The 18446-nt window shown below is 31.2% G+C and overlaps 1 protein-coding gene across 2 annotated transcripts in view; it reads left to right on the plus strand.

The window, feature by feature from the left end:
• LOC106126263 (neural cell adhesion molecule 1) overlaps positions 1-18446 on the plus strand; it is a 59328-nt gene that overhangs the window by 25143 nt on the left and 15739 nt on the right. The window contains exon 1 of one of the 2 annotated variants that reach the window (XM_013323801.1): positions 1155-1364. The exons of the other annotated variant lie outside the window; for it this stretch is intronic. Coding sequence (XP_013179255.1) covers positions 1289-1364 — 76 coding nt within the window. The 5' untranslated portion in view covers positions 1155-1288. Of the gene's footprint in view, positions 1-1154; positions 1365-18446 lie in introns of those variants that run through there. 2 annotated transcript variants of the gene reach the window in all.

The raw sequence follows: 18446 nt of genomic DNA on the forward strand, positions 1-18446 counted from the left end.
GAATATTCAAGTGTCACTTCTAAAGTTTTTTTTTTAAATAATACCTGGGGAAATCTTCCTTCTTACTAATATTATAAATGCGAATGTTTGGATGTATGGATGTAAGTGTGTTCGAAGGTATCTTCAGAACGGCTGTATGGATTTCTCTGCAATAGGCATAAATGTAGAACATAGTTTGGAAGAACACATGGGCTATTATTTTTTTAATTCCACGCGGACGGAGGACTATAGCTAGTATACAATAATCATATCTTAGGTTCAATTTCAACGATGCGTAATGAATTATCAATTTACTTAGCTTATTGTATTATTTTAGGAGCATGTACTGCATTATCTGTATGTCCCTTTAGAATTGGGTTCAAGCAAGTTAAATTGGAGCTTTATTTCGTGACAAAGGGGTTAAACAATACAGGACAGGACATCGTACGGTTTCCATGAAGGAGTTTTAAGTTACAGCTCCGATGCACTCTATGGCGTTTTAAATGACTCAATAATATAAAAGAAAATAATAAATATAAGACTTTTATATATAGAACAAGAGTCGTGTAGCAATTTTTCATATTGCTAATTTTTATTAATTAATTATACCAATAATCCCGAAATCGGTACAAGGAAAATTTTCATTTCAGTGTTATTTGTAATAATCCAAAACGATGTAACACTAAAGACATTTCAGCATCACTTTTGCCTCTAAAACCTTTGGCACAAATCCCGTAAAACCACTCGTTAAGACTTTTATGTTACAGACTAGCGGTCGCATGCGACTTCGTTCGCGCGGAATTAAAGAAAAATGATAATTAGTAGCCTATGTGTTCTTTCAGACTGTATTCTATATGTATACCAAATTTCGTTGAGTTCCGTTCAGCCGTTCTGGCGATATATTCAAACAAATTTCCATTCATCTAAATGTTCGCATATATAACATTAGTAAGAAGTAATATTTATAAGCATTTTTATATTTTAAGCTTCGGTAAGATAAATCTGTACTAAAGCTATGTACATATTCTTACAGATTACCTAACGGTAGTGGCATTCATTATATGTCACCATTAAAATCATAAAGTCCAAGTTTAAATTTGTTTGATACTGGGGTCAACATCGCGCATGCGTGTCATAGGTCGGCCGCCACTCACACCGAATAGCCCGTAGTTCCACATTCGTATCGGGACCCGCGAGTCGCATCGAGCGCCCCTCTCGCATACATCGGAAAACTTTGCCAGCCTTCAGGAAGCGGGCCTTTCAAATTTCGCTACCTTAGAACACTTTAGTTGTGGTTACATGTCGTCTTATGTGTAAAACATCGTGTATTATTGCCAAAATGAGGTGGGCAGCGGTTGTAGTATTGTTCAGCTTAGTTTTTTCAGGTAAGTTTAGTAATTTATTTGAAAAATTAACAGAGAAAAGAATGTCCCCGCGTTGTTAGATTTATTTGGTTGAGATAATATAACAAAATAATAATATAAAAATTGTTCCGGATAGAAATATATAACGTAATGTTTAGATTATTTCGTAGTTCGTTTATCAGTTTATAATATAACAAACATTATTTTTGAAGATGATTACTGCTGATGATATCGGCAATTTATTGCCCATCAAAATTAGAATCAACTTAAATCTATAAAAAGGATATAAAATAGAATAAAAAATTGTTTTTTGCTTCATGGTAAAATATAAAATCTATGTACACACATGTCACAGTGATAAAAGTTACGGAAATACTATATGATTATTTTTATAACTTTTGATATATTTTAAAATATCAGTACACATAGTTTAAGCATCTGTTGAATTTTAATGAGATTACGTTTAGCAAGAAAACGCAAATATAATAACTTATTAACCGTGGGTTTTTGAGACTAAAAGCTCTACATAATATATCGTAATTCCGTTCAATATCTTTAAAATAAGTGAAATAAAAAATTTAAACAAGGACTTTGGTGTCAGAAACCCATGGTTAGTCTCAAGATCTATGTAGTCATCATACTCGTCTAAAATCTAAAATAAAACAAGTAATAGGATGGAAATAATAGAAAGTTATTATTTAAATTAACCTTGCCCGCCTTGATTTAGACACCAATAGAGATCATCGTCAAAAAAAGAAAAAAATCTTGAATGCATTGCTCATACGTTTAATTGTCGGGTCAGTCCGTGTGTCAATTATAGTTCATTCAACTAAACGAGGTTACGCTTCAATATCGTACATAATATAAAAATTAAGAGACCTTCCTGTTTGATAAAATGATCAATCGCTGAATAAAATAGTTCAAGTGTAATTTTTTACGTAATTGTTTTTATCGGTTAATGGAATATGTTTCAAACGGAATTTACGTCTGTGTATTTAGGTCCACTGTGACCTCGGGACACACATGGATTTTGAAGAGTGAGGTCATTGGATTCATAATCTTTCCCGAAGTGAAATAGGGTCTCTTCACACTTTTATTTAATTGTATGTGAATCCATATTGTGTGTGAATTAAACGGGTTATGTTGGGTACGTTAAATTGAATACATGGGCGAAATAGTAAAACGAAGCATTTAAGTTGCAGCTTATTTAAACAGTATGTTAATTAAATTTGTGAAAAAAACGTAATATTATGTATGTAAGATATGTTTAATGTTTTTAAATATTATATAACATCTTGCCTTAACAATATATGCTGCGTGTGTTTGTCCGGATAACCACGTAAGTAGTATGCAAGAATGTGGGAGCGGTGCATAGGGCGGGAAGGGCTTGGCTAAGGACAATAACCGCTTCAACCTATAACTTATATAACGCCTCATAATTCATTTTAAGGTCATAAGTCACACTAAGGTCACTGATAAAACAGATTCACGCCCCTTTTTTTGCCTAACTTTATCTACAATTTGAAAGCTAAATCTTACCCTTTTCGAAGCGAAATTTAGGCAACGAATTAGTAGAATTAAATTATTTGACTATTACAGGTTATTTGAAAAATTTGTCCTCTCTAAGGAATTCACGAGTGTCAGACAGTTTCGTATAAAAACGTTTAATTCATAAAAGTTAATATAAAATAGAATAAAAACGTGAGCATTAAATTGAGTCAAGAGTTCCAATTGGTGCAATAACGAAGAAAATTGGACGATTTGTTAACTTGAAATCTTAGAGATGTTCAATGTGAAGTTATTTTTTATGAATTAAATACCTGAGCAATCTGAAAGAAACTGAAAAGAGTATACTATTAATTTTCCAGTCACTCTACCTATCACTTAAAATAATTGGAGTACCTGTATGCAATATCGAAAATCATATTTCGTGAACATTGGTTTTTCTTTGATAACGAAAAATCATTTTTTTTACATTTCTGTCTACCTGGAAGTCCGCGTTTGTTCCGGGTAATATCCGAAATGGGTGGACCTATTTCAACGAGACTTTAACTAAAAGATAGCTTATAATCTTTTTTTATATATATTTGCTTACGTTTAAGTTAATCGTTCAATAAATTCTGGTGTTGAAGATATTCACAGTCGGCTATGATCATTTTGTTGTCACCACTACTCGCTTGCGCCTTGTTAAAAAACACTTTACTTTCATAATGGAAAAAGAACGTAAAGATACAATATACAGTACCAAAATTTTCATTGCAAACGCAAGTATTGTGAGCTCGTTGATGACATTAATTTATGGAATGGTTCGTATTGCCGCTGGATGGTCTCAAATTAAATTCATTTCAATGGCGTCCGGCTAATTGATGACGTTTGTCGCGAGCGTTGCCTAATGGACACATGTGCCATTCTACTTTGTTTATAGAGATGCCAAGTTAAATACAATAATAACTTACTAATAGTTGCTTCATTATGAAAGAAAAGCATAATATAATTAATACAATTACATTATGTCGGCAGCATGAATGAATGTTTTAAGACATAATCTCCAACAAACTTACATTTAAGTTATCCGACACCGAATCGAAGCTTAATTAGGAACTGAAGTGAAAATAGAATACATAGTTTTCTTCACCTTAGATTTGGTTTCATGCTGTGAACCTAGTTGCTAAATAGCTCGTTATAAAAAACAAATCCGTATCAAAATTCGAGAGATTCAAGTTGGCATAATCATAAGTTGTATAAAATACCGCGGTTCGGTTTCTCATTTTTCATAAATATCAAAGAAATCTAAATTTGCGAATAAGATATTGAGTACTTGCTCTAAAAATAAATAAGAGTTCAAATTAAATTTTGAACGATGTATTAATGTAGGTGTATTCCACATACCGTTCCGAATAAATTTTAAATCTTGTAAATATTTGGTAAAAGCGTTGAAACTGAGTGCGGTGGCGCTCGCTAAATATAGCTTGAGGTTACAACTCCGCTGGCCGGGTATAACATCCTAAATAAATGTCAGGTTTATCAAAACTAAAATAACATACAATGTAATATTTACTTGTATATTTTACTACATTTTCGAAGCTAAGGACCAATTATCCTTTTGCGAAAAATGAGGCAAATAGTTAAATTACGTATTTGTTTACGAAGCACCCTCCTTTATACAGAATGTCTAAAAATAACATTTCCAAACATAACTGTATCTTTATATAACACATATTTCTCCCTTATACACTCGACTACGATAAATACCATGAGTCATGATTGGTAAACTTTGATATTAACATTTGATTGATGTAATCTTTGAAATAGGTACGATTTCACTTGGCTCCTTGCCAATTCTTCATGAGAGAATCAATGTCAGAAACTTGGCTTTCATTTTAGAGACTAAATATCACGCACGGCCTTGAGTCATAACGATTTAGGATTTACCAGTAAGTCCTAGTTTACGTAATACCTCAAAGCGTAATAATACGCTGTCTAATCTAAAAATTAGTAAAATTTCTTAGACACACTTACATCTTATAGCCATTAAGACTTTAAGAATGTTCTTTTTGAAGGTCAATAATAAGAAATATTCATAGTAATCTATACCTACTTAAAATTGTATGAATATTTAACGTTTGCAATTTCCAGAGTTGCGGAAAAAGTATAGTGTAAAAGTAGAGTTATGTGAATCACGTTATTTAACTAAAAGTTTGTCGAACATTTCTAAGTATATCATGAAAACCGCGTTGTATTCCGTACCGTGTTATACTACATATGTGATGTAAAACTTTTCGAAATAAAAATTACTAAATTATGATTTAAAAAAATCTCAAATATAAGTAAGAAATTTTTGGATGTACCAATAAAGTATTTTAAGGAGTAAAGTGGAATAAGACTTTACTAAACCAATAAACTGGTTGAGACACTTAGATCCTCACTTTTTAAATCGGTTAAGCATACGTTATAGGGGGTTAAAATGGAAATTAAAACTCGAAAAATATAACAAAGCAATAGTAACTTGTTAGTTTTTTTATTGTTTATCTCACCGGACTTTGTCTATACAAGGTATTTTATTATTATAGTATTGAAATTACATTGTCAAAATTTTAAAACAATCGTTTTAACTGATGTCAAAAAATAAAGCTAAACATGTCGAAAGTCGAAATTTAATTAAATTTTTTGTTCAGTTGTTTATCGCTAAAACGAGCTCAAAGCAAAATTTCACTCGTCGCTATTTGAAACGTTTCAACTGTTCATGGGCAGATTCATTAAACTGATATGTATTACAAGCCTACATTTTTCCGTTTTGTCAGAGTTAAAAACTATACTAACTATATTCAAACTTATTTGTCGATAAATTTATTGTTATCACTGTGTATTATTTGGATGGCCATATTTTCTGCCAAGCATTAAAATATTTTTGGTTCAATTAACTCATAGATACAGCGACACCGACTTCTCGTAATTTTATATGGAAAGACTAGCTGAAGACAATGACGATGAAGATTGTCTTCAGCTAGTCTTTCCATAAAAAATTAGGCGTAGTAATTTTTTTTAAATATTCGCAGTAGTAGTAATCGGTTGATGTCGATGTCGTCTTACAAAATCAAAATGGCTGACTACAATTTTAATTTTTTAAGTGTGAAAATTCCTTTCTGTAAACATCGATGTTGTCTAAACAAATAAACAAGTACTTCGAGCGACACAGTCTAGCCTTCTAATTAGGCATCGTCGAGGAAAAAATATTCTCACTAATTAATTATTAACAACGGCAGTTCTTTGAGTTTTTTTAGACTTTAAGGATTTACTCCAAAATGTCAATTAAAGCCCAGACTTTTTATTTATAGACAAGAAATATTTTTTTTGTTTTAATAGTTTTCTATGCCAAAAAGGACAGTATTAATATTTTTTGAGTACCTAATTTTTTAACTAGGTATTATCTGTGGTGTTGTGCATGTCTATGGGCTATTAAACTCATAAGTTAGGCTATTAGGCTATCAAGCCTCAACAAAAAAAACTATTCTAATTCTAAAAAGAAAAATATTCATACAAAATGTATTAGAGTGTACGCAGTAAAAAAGTAGCACATGGAATAGTGAAACTAGGCATGCAATTAAACATTGTCATGAAGTCTGTCACATTACTTGTCGTATATTAGGAAAGTTGGCGATGTTTCATGGGAATAGGTAGTATGGGTCGTGTGGAGCGTGTGGGGCGTGTGGGGCGGGCGCGGCTTAGTTACAACGAGTCAGGCCTTGAAGGCAATAACCTGCTTAATCTAAAGGCCGATATTAACACCCAGTTCACTGTTTTTATTTAAAAGTAAAAACATCAGATTGACTCCTAAATTATATCATACTTTATACAAGAAAAAGAAAATATAATTTTAAACAAATTAATTTAATTTGTCTAATGTCTAATTATCAATTTTTATTATTATTTAAAAATAAACATTTATTTCTTTTTATAGACTAGCTGTCGCCAGCGACTTCGTCCACGCCGAATTAAAAAAGACTCAATAAGTAGCCAAATTTCAGCTTGATCCGTTCAGCCGTTCTGGAGAAACCTTTAAACAAACATCCATCCATTCATCCATTCATGTAAACATTCGCATTTATAATATTAGTAAAAAGTAGGATAGTTTTAATTAAAGTAATAAGTAAATATAGTCAGTACGAGATATATAAAAACATGATACATTTTCCGTTTTTTGATATAAATGAAAATTTACATTCCTTCTAACTTCGTAATTTTACTCAGTGAAAGTGAGATATACGAAACTCGCGGGACATTTCTCTCGACAGTCTGCTAAAGTGGGAAATTGTTGAATAATGAAACGAAATAGAATTAAAGAATAATGGCTTTGGTGCCAACATTTTTCGTGACACTTTTTTTGTAATATTTCATACCGAAATGTCATATTATTATGCTTATAATATAATGGTTATCAGCAAAGTTATTTGTTATTTAATTTCAGATTTTTTTTTTACTTTAAAATTCATGTTCAAAATACTTGAAAGAAAAACAAGGTGTATTATGTTTTAGTTTATACACTTTATTGATAACAGGTGGCGTTGTACTGGCAATGTCTTCAATTGTTGTAGCCCTTTTTTGAATGGTTTGAATACAAGTTCTTTTACCATGGGTTTCTGACGCCAATATCTCTGCATAATATAGTAGTTTTTAAACTGAGATTTAGGACTCGGAAACCCACAATAAGATAAATGTTCCTCCATTATCTTTTAAAAATGAAAACATAACATTAAATTCTACTCCGCAGAAATAAATTACTCCTTCCACTTATTTATTTTATTTTATTTTGTCAAGGTAATAATATTAAATTAAATCATATCACAGCTGACCCGCCCGAATACTCCGCATACTATCGCCCACATACCAAATACTTCATTTAATTTGTTCTGCTCATAATATGTGAACTGGAAATCGCTTCATTATAAAATAATGCTTTAAAATTATAATTTTGTTCGTTTTAATAAGAATTTTCAATGACTTATTAATTATGTCTATAAAAACATTTCTGATATTCAGTCATTTGACGTAATACGAAAATAAATGAGCTTTTACTCGGAGAAAAAACTTGATTGCTTGAAATCAAAATCGGATTGAATACAGTTTGACTTATGTTGATTCAAGATCCATTTACAGAATTGAAAAGATTTATATTCATAGAAAATTATATTCTATACTATCTGTCTGTGAGGAGCGTCGGTGGCTCAGTGGTCAAGCACTTGACTTGCAATCTGCAGGTCCTGGGTTCGAATCCCGCTATGTACCAATGTGTTTTTCGATTTCCGATTTACTTACGTATGTACATTTATCCGTCGTTCTTGCGGTGAAGGAAAACATCGTGATGCAACCTGCACATATCTGAGAAGTAATTCAAAGATATGTGTGAAGTCAACCAACCCGCACTTGGCCAGCGTGGTTGACTATGGCCTTATGACCTTATCACACTTAACTTAGGGTAGGCTCCGAGCCGCTCGGTGGGGACGTATAGTGAGCTGATGATGATGATGATGATCTGTCTGATTTAACATCTTTCGCTTATATACTTTTAATAATTATCTATGTTTTGATATATTTAATTTTATAGAGTTTGGATCAAATAAATAATTGTTTAACAGGTAACAAATTAATCCGAAAAAAAATCTGAATAAAAATTTGTTAAAACAGTGTTATTCCAATTTTTTCATTAAAAATATTAAAAACTAGCTGTCGTCCGCGTCGATATAAAAAAAACCTAATCATCTTGACATCCATCCACATCACATCCATCTAAACATTCGCATTTATAATATTACTAAGTTAAATAAAAAGCAGCTCTTCTAGGCACAAATTAAAAAAAAAATGAATAGCAGTATCCTATGTCCGTCTCCTGGCTCTAAGCTACCTCCTCACCAATTTTCAGCAATATCGGTAAAGCCGTTCTTGAGTTTTATAATCTTCCTAATCAAAAATCCTAAACATTAAATCAAAGCTGAAAGTTAGACGGAAAGTTTAATTAAATTTTAGTCACATATTTAAGTCTAAATTGTCCTTCCGTTAGACTCATACCGGCTCCCGCTATGAATATTTTAGACGTCCCTGACCTCTTTCATTAAACACTCACGAATGTGAATGTATTACGAATGTCTCTGAGTGTGAAAAAGTATTGTTAAAAATTACAAGTACACTACAGTAAAAAAAAATTGTTTACATTCACGTCTTTTAATATTACTAAGATATTAAAAAGGTAGTAAAAAGAAGAATAGGATAGTAAAAATTATATGTTAATATAACATGGATAGATGGATGATTGTTTGATGATATCTCCAAAACGGCTGAACGGAACTCAAAGAAATTTGGCAAATATATAAAACATAGTCACGAGCGATAGTTAGTAAAAAATAATAAAGGCCGACCAGATTTAAACTAAGAGATTGAAATTAGTTCTCAAAAGCATTTTTACAGAAAGATTTTGAAAATTCCAGCGTTACGTTAATTATAATTTCTGCAAATATACGTGCAAATAAGTCTTTGACAAAATATAGTTCGTGACTTAATATAAAAAGTGATCACGCAAAAATGTCTAAAACACACCGATTGCTACACATTATTAACTCTTAATGTTTTGGAGGAGCAATAAAGCAGTGAATGGAGTTATAAATCTAGATAGAACGAAATATTACAAATTTTAACACATTTACATGTTTCTCTTGTATTTTATATGTTACAAACGTTGTACTGTAAGTTTCATAAAATATTATTTTTAGGTTAAGTATTTTTAAGTAGTTAATTCTAACTACAAAAGTACTTGAACTTCTATTAACATGATTAATATTTCCTAAATACTGAAAATGAGACGTAAATATCACAATTCGAAATAAAAACCCATACATACAGTTTTAAAGCTATCTTACCGTTGGTTTTTGATATCAAAATGATTGTTTCAAACTTATCGAAATCTCTCTTTTTGACAAAACAGAGACAAAATTTGTTTTAAACAAAGATTTTGGTCTCAAAAACCCACAGTTAATTGTTGGGTTATTTTATATGTAACCTTATTTATTTATATATTATCCAAGTGGAATATTATCTCATTATACAGACTACGGTTCTGTATGGTTAGTGCTAACGAGCTGGTTACTGAAAGCGATATATTTTATTCAATTACCAAGAGGTCAGGACACGGTATTATGCTCATATTTTATAGAGGTCAAAGCAGATAACTCCATTGTTTTAATAACAATGGAATAAACAAATATAAAGATAATAAAATCAGAAGTCCTCAAATTAACAATCTTAAGTCTCTAGTTACTAATCTTATTATTTATATCTGATTGATTTGATCAAACTATACTAATGATATCTGGTTTTAATCAATGTTCTCAATACGAAAATATTGATTTCATTATTGCGTATTTCTTTGACAACCCTACGTTAAATATATTTCACGTTTGACATTATAACTTCATAAATTTTCATAAGTAAGTTTCAAAATTTAGTTCTAACGGTAGTAGCGATAGATGGATGGACGAACTGGATGAACTAAAACTGGGTTCGATTTAAGAATAATGAAGATCTGAAAACACATTTTACTTGAAATCGAAACCAGTAGTATTAGTAATACAAGTTTCACTTTTAACACGTTCGATGCCACAACGGTTTTCTTGTAAGAAAATAAACTCTTCGGACGAGTCGGTGGAAGTAAATGTATTAACTGAGCTACGAAGTCAAATATTTTCGGTCAAGTTTTCGAAGAGGGTATATTGCGCGGTCTCATTTCGTAGCAATAATTTACGGAATAGCTCGCACCGCTTGTTACAAATATTAACTTATTTAATGTATTATAATTATTAGGTATATTTTCAGATATGACTTTATAACCCTTAAAATATGATATTTAATAAATTTTCATAAAAAGTCAAAGTCATCTATCGCGTTCATAATCTTCTTTGTGAATTATGTTTTCAATAACTTCAGATTACATCAAATTTTGATTCAATTCTTTTGTTGACCTCCTTCCGTCGTTGACACTTCATTCGACCCTTTTACCTTTATCTTATCATATATGCAGATTAGATTGTGTGACAATGACACGGCTATTGTCACTTTCTATTCGGAATATTACGAATTCAACTGTTTTGTGAAATGATAATACCAATAAAGCGATAAATTTACTTCGTAAATGACAAATATCCTGACGTTTTTTGATCAAAATGATTTTTGAGATATACTAATAGGTAATTAATTTCGCAGACCTATGTATTGATCAAATTGAATTAACAAATGACTACGGAAAATTTTTTAATTTCTTTTTCAAATACTTCAATTGATAGCTGATTTTTCTTGTACCATTCCAACTAAGCTTTAGTCTTTTAGTAAGATATGGTTTACGACAATAGTCTAATGGCGGGATTTCAACCGACTACGTGATCTGAAATCCGTATAAAACTATTAGGTGCTTTCAATAATGCGAATTATTGTCAGCCACTTGCGTTAAGTTCAGTTTTTTTTATATATTATAAGGTGGCAAACGAGCGAGCGACCACCTGAAGTTGCTAAAATCGACCGTTGCCCACAGACACACGCAATTGCATATGCGTTGCCTACCTTTAATCGACGGAGGAGAGGATGCACAGAAAGAAAAGATCTTCCCCTACCATGCATCCTCTCATCCGGAAAGTCCACACATCTCGCACACTCATCAAACGAAACGCGGAATTGCTTCCACTTCACGCCTGTCTTCTGTGTGGTCGTGGTATTTCACCAGGCAAGCCGGGCCGTTTCGTGCGAAGATGTTTAAGCGGGCTCTACCACTGTTAAAGTTAGTTAAGTTTTATTATAAATTATAATAATGTTGTATCCATTAGTTTTCATGTGGGAGGAATGTTCAGAGTGTATTATAATTAAATAAGTTCAAAACGTTTGCGGATTTCAGTAACTGAATGTGGTTAGGGATCAAAAACTTTACAAAAGCGGCGAATAAATAAGAGAAACAAAATGTAACATTCGCTAAACCGCTAAATATACAGGTGAAAGGGCTATAAGGTAAATAGCATTACAGTAATGGCGTTGATGTTGCGTTGTAGTGTAAATATGTAGAAAGCTTAGTTTTAATGTGTTTAGACGGAAATTAAATATATGTTGGACTCGGCAAAATTTTCATGAAAATAACTTTTATTCAAAAGTAACTTTATGGTATAAATATGTAGTTTTCGTAATTTTAATAAGAAGACTGTTAATCGGCTTTAGATTACATAATTATTTTTGGATTTATATTCAGGTTCAGGGTTCAAGCCTTTAAAAACTTCCTAACGATAGCATGGGAAATAAGTTCCAGTCTTCAAAATAAAACACAATATAATTTATTTTTCTAATTCTTAACTGAATAGAAAATAATTTGACAATGATTGCCTCTTTTTGAAAAATATCAGGTAAAAAAAAGATCGTATAAAATATAGTGAACAGAGATTAAGCAGTTTCAGTCACATTGCACTTTGTACAAGTATTTTTCAACATCGCAGGTGTAAAAGTTTAATTAGGAAAGTAGAGTTACAGTGAGGGTGCTTAGTGTTGTTTGTAACTAAATGTTTAAAAATGTAGTATAATAACTTAAACGTCTTTTATTTATTTAAGTTGAGTGTTAAGTATATAACCGCTATTTTCTGATACCAAAATTTCTGTATAAAACATATCGTTATCCCTATCATTATCTTTGACAAAACAGAGATAATATGTTCTAAATGGGAATATACGTCTTAGAAACCCACGGTTAAATGTGGTGTGGTTTTGTATTTACAATTCGGTGTAGACAAACAAATTACGATTATGACTACGAAACATAGCTCATTTAAAATTAACAGTGTGGAAGAATAATGTGAATCTATTTTAAATCATGTTATTTTGAATAATTTTAATACTCTTAATAAAATGTTTAGTGTATTTATGGAATTAAAAGAAGCCAAAAGTATTGTTTTTTATCAAATTTATGGCCGCTTCGAAACGTGAATATAAAAAATCCCTACTGGAAAATTCTACGCCGACGTAAAAAAGGATTTAAGGGTTTGGCGAGCGAGTTTTTGTTGTCAATTACGTAACTTTGACCCATCTGTCAGGCTAAAGAGGACAATGACCTCGCCTTAGTTATCACTGACTTACCCCTACCATGAGTACCATGTTTCTAAGTTGAGCAACTATTATTTTTATTTGATATTTTGTAGACCACTCATTTATTTTTTGTTCCATTTCATTATAACTTTATTATATCTTTTTGTCTGTAGCCACAATTCATCGGAATCTCGACTTAAATAACAAATTTTGTTAATATACATTTGTTAATTTACGTAATAAGTATTTTTAAGCATTTGATTAATATACGATAAAATAATGTAAGATTATTTTATTGACTTGAAAAACAAATTTTCTTTTTTTTAATTCAAATGGAAATAAAGCGAAATACAATTTATAGAAATTAACTTTTCAAACTACTTTACGTTTAAGTTGGTATAAAGTTTTCAAATTTCAATTTAGTTAAAAGATGCACATATGAAGTAGTAATAAAAATAATTATACATGAAATTTATTTGTGTATTTGCAGCACTGACTCAATGTAGATAAATTTATTTAAGAAAAAGCAAGATAAAACAAAATTCAATTAATAAAAATACTCGTATACAAACACCGTTAGCTTTCATAATACAATAACATTTGATTAGGAGAAGTTTTAATTATGTTTGAAAATAAAATGTAATTATAAAACCTTATTAAAGAGAACTGCCTCAATTTGTGATGTAGGTCTAAGAAACAATAAATATTTTATTACAACTTTTATTCACACATGTAAGCGCGTAAACAACTTGAGAAGAAAGAAAACTAATAAGAAAGCATAACACATGTTGCCACAATAATCTAACATTGTAGCTGAATATGGATTAGCAAATAAAACTACAGAACAAATCAAATACGTACGGAAGTAAAATAACTTTGACCATGTTTTTTTTACATTAAGTTAACCCAAATACTTAAATGTTATGCTTACTGTTACCTATTCTTAACAGATACTGTAATATTTGAAGTGGAAGGTTTGCTGCTTATACATAACTTTATTTAAAAAAACAAAAGTAGTCCCTCATTTCTTTACTAAGACGTGGTCACATACAACGATATTTTGGACAAACATGACGTGCAACAGTGCCTCCGCCTAGGCGGGCGAGTACATGATGTAGTGGTAAATTTTCAGATCCTTACCATCAAACCAAGCGTCTCGTAAAGTACGTAGTAGGTACTAGGACAGTAACAGTACTGAATAGGGTTGTCCTGGAGTGTTTTACTATCGATGGTGGTGTCATCTGGTAGCACGCAGCCAGTAACATCTGGGGAGGGAATGCCTGCAATCCGCACACGATTCTCAAATCATACCGTTTATGTATTCAACAGACGTTGACAGATATATCATCAAGTAAATAACAATAAGTATTTCAAATTCAGGAATTTTGCAACTTAAATACTGTAAAACTTATGAAATATAATGTAAATTTAAGATGACCTATGTGATGTTGTTATAATTAAATAAGGGGGTATCGGGAGAGGCGGCCCAAATAGATAATTATTGGCATGTTTTCTATATTCTTCTATCTATCTTTGCTTCATCTGTTTCTAAACCAACTCATAACCTTGCGCAAGCAAATTTTCTTAGAAGATCTCTTTAAATGTTACAAGAAATTATTCTTAAGTTTTATATTTTGCAAGTTTTTCTGTTCTATAGAATCTGTTAGAATGAATAGAACACGTACCTTGAAGTGATTTAAAGAAACTAATAAAATTCCGAGCGCGATTGCCTTGGATAAGTCATGAATTGTAATTGAGTAATAATTTATTCATCAATCATGAATTTTAACTTCGTAGACTTGGATCTCATGAAAATAATATAAAAAAGCTTAAATCCGTAACATGGTTTTACCATTTCACGTCTCTGTTAAAATTTAGTTTTATAATGTATAAACATTAAATGAAGTTGTTTTAAACATAGCGCAATGACTAGTCAGTCCAATGGTGAAGAAATATTATTTTAAAGCAATTTTTAGAAACGTACTAAACCGTAATCTTTACTATAGAAAACGTGAGAAAACATACATAAGACGAATAAGGAAAAACATGAAGAGTAATGTGTGTTTGAAATATAAGCGATTTTGTACGTGGTGTATTAATCAAATTGAAAGGATTCTACTGATAAACAGGAAACGAAAATGAATGAATACGTGGAATAACTAAAATATAAGTTATTCTAAAAATTAAGATGAGCCTAGAAACAAATTGTATTAGATTCAGATTAGATAATTTGTGCGTGTTCCTATCTAACAGGAGAGTAATGCTTTTATCGGAAATTTTAGTATGTATGTTGATTTATGTAAATGTCTTGTTTGAGCTTAAAAAGGCTATAAGAAGTTAAATTAAAGCCATTTACGACTAATTTAGCAACTGAGGTGTAGTTCGATTTGTATTCTATCGGCTTGTCGGGCTAATTAATTTTATAAATTAGTAACTACGTATCAAATACGTTTGTTCGGTTTACTTTCTTAACGTATATCTTACTAATATTATAAATGCGAAAGTTTAGATGAATGGATGGATGTTTGTTTTAAGGTATCTTCGGAACGTCTCAACGGATCTTGATTAAATTTGGCTCAAATGTAGAACATAATCTGGAAGAACACATAGGCTACTTAATAAGTTTTTTTTTATTCCGGGTGGAAGGAGTCGGAGGACACTGCCAGTATTTCACAAAGTATAATAGAGCGCATAGATTGAAGCGGCTATAACTTGTAGTATTGTAAGGTGCAAGACAATGATTTATCGTCGCACACCTAGGTATTGCGATTACAGTTTTTGGCAGCGCGCGCCTCGGGACTCTGCTGCCGCAAATTAATGGTCCGCCTGCATTGCTTTTGACATTTTCAACTGAAAACCTATAAACAGCATATCAACTTCTTTTGATATCGAAATTTACTACCATACTTTATCAAAGCTTAGCTATTTAGTTTATTTTTAAATTTCAGTCCATTATTTACCGTTTTATATATCATGTGAACACTTTTTAAAAAGCATGTAATCATGAATGAGTTTTTCAATAGAGTCAAAGTTTAGGTATTCGTAACCTATGGATGATAAATAATTATTTGTCTCTATAACCCACCTACGATTAACTGAAACATACTTATAAAACGAAACTATTCCAAATAAATTTGACACATCCTCTTAACCTCATTCAAGCACAAATATATTATTTAGATTGAAAACCAAAGACCTTAAGCTTCGTTTCCAATCAAAATGTCTGATTATACATATTGCTGGAATATATTTTATTTAGAACTAATAATGAAAATACTTCTTTATGAATACAATGTAAATTAGTTTCCGAATAATACTCATATAGCTTGCGAGAGCGAGTCGCTTTGACTTGAGTTATTACCTTTGTTTATTAAGCTTTTTAAGATTCAGTGCAAACGTGTTTCATAAATCACTATACGCGTTGTGTTTCAGGCTTATGTCGCATATTTCATTTACTTTGCAAATGTGAATGCAAGAAGTTTAGTTAACAACAAGAGCATTATATAGGTTAGAAATGTTAACTATAAAATCAATTTAATACTGGCTGGCATAAAAAAATAATTAGCCAATGTGTTCTTCCAGGCTATGTTCTGCATCTGTACCAAATATTAATCAAAATCCGATGAGCCGTTCCAGAGATACGTTGTAACAAAAATCCATCAATAAACTTTTGCATACATAATATTAGTTTGATTCGTAGTAAATTATTAAATTAAAATACCAGTAAAACTTGCCTTTTGTACAGGGCTAGTTTCTAAAAATGTTATATACATTCTTATTTAGGTTATATACAGTTGAACATAAAATTTATGTGTTGCATTCCATCATAGTTAAATAACGTTTACGTTCTGTTTAACGATGTAGTCATAGGGGATGCTCGTGTAGTTAAACGACACGAAAGACATTTGTTTATACAATGTGGAGTCACTTTTAAAAGGATGTCCTTAGATATACATGTTATATTAGACTTCAATAAATTCACATCCATTTAATATTTAATTGCATTTAGCAAATAAGAAATAATTTACATAAGCTGCCGATGTAATAGCAATATAAACAAGATGATACAAATTAATTATTACAAGGAAAAGCTTGGTGGTAGCATTTCATATAATATTGGTTCATGCTTGCAGACAAATAAGATTCCTGGCAGCGGGTATTCCATTCCTGCGGGACGTAATTAACATTAATAAACATTGAGCGTGGAGAGCGCCCGTCCGGCCAGTCTTCTGCACAACCCCTTTAATTAGGAATAATTGTTGGCACTCGAGGAACCGAACAAAATAACGGAAATTGTATGCATTGGCTAATACTATAATTGTTAAACACATAATCAAACAATTTCTAACAAACTCTGAGTATAAATTAATCTTGGTATTTATTTTTAATTTATAAAAAAAAACTGCATCTTATTCAACAAAATAATCAGATAAAGGTTACATCAGTTTAAGAGTTAATTCAGTTGCAAACATAATTAAATCTAAATTAATGACGAAGGATTTAATTGCACTAAGATACAGAAAATCCCAATGGAAGCTCAATTCAATTTCTCGCTATTTATATATTTTTCAAGTGCATTCCTAGAATATGCTTTTTAAAGTCTTGTAAAACATTTACTCTTACTTGTAACTTAGGAAACGAACAACAAATAAGAAAATTTTGTTCGTAAATTATAAGTTTATAAAATTGCCTTTAATATTATAAAATCTGTTCTATTGTTTTCGAATAGAATTTAACCTGCTAGTATATAGTTAGTTCTTTGAAGTTTTGCTAAAGAAAGTTTTTATTACATTTTAGCGTACCTTGTTCTTATATTGAAAGTTATCTTATAATACAAGTACGTAAAGTTGGGAGCCTGTGGCATGTAGCTCATCATACTGCTGTTACGGAATAACGAACATATACCTTGTACAAAGTTCGAATTAAACTACATCGACAAATTTCCACAACTATGGAATGTTATATGTGCATTATTAAGTGCTTCAAATACATTATCACAAATATATACGAATATGTTAGGAAACTTTATATCTAGATATATATTTGATATCTAAAATTCATTTTCTTAATGTTAAAATTAGAACTAAAATAATTCGAACCCAGCGCAAAAATTAGTTCGTTCCAAATTATCTTACGAGCTAAGCCAATTTTTCAAATTTCTTTCACCAAAAGCACAAAAGAATCCTATCAAGCTCGCTTAATTGTTGAAGCACAAACACATGTATAAAAGAGTTCAACGCTAAATCAAAAATTCTCTGTATAGCATATTTTCGAAAACAAATTTGCGTTTTATGTATCAGGTATTGATTGGCTTTCTTAATTGCGCATCTTCAGGATGGTTGCCAACGACAGGATGATCTGCTGGCATCGATCTGGCCCGTGACGTCACGGGCGCCGGGCGGGCGCGCCAGGCCGTCGCCGACGCACCCTCGCGCGAGGGATGAATTGTCTGACCTCAATCTCAGTTTTACAGTTGACTGGGTAATACAATTGCCGCAGACACCT

This window comes from Papilio xuthus, unplaced genomic scaffold, assembly GCF_000836235.2.
Source record: "Papilio xuthus unplaced genomic scaffold, Pxut_1.1 DF828952.1, whole genome shotgun sequence".
NCBI lineage: Eukaryota > Metazoa > Arthropoda > Insecta > Lepidoptera > Papilionidae > Papilio > Papilio xuthus.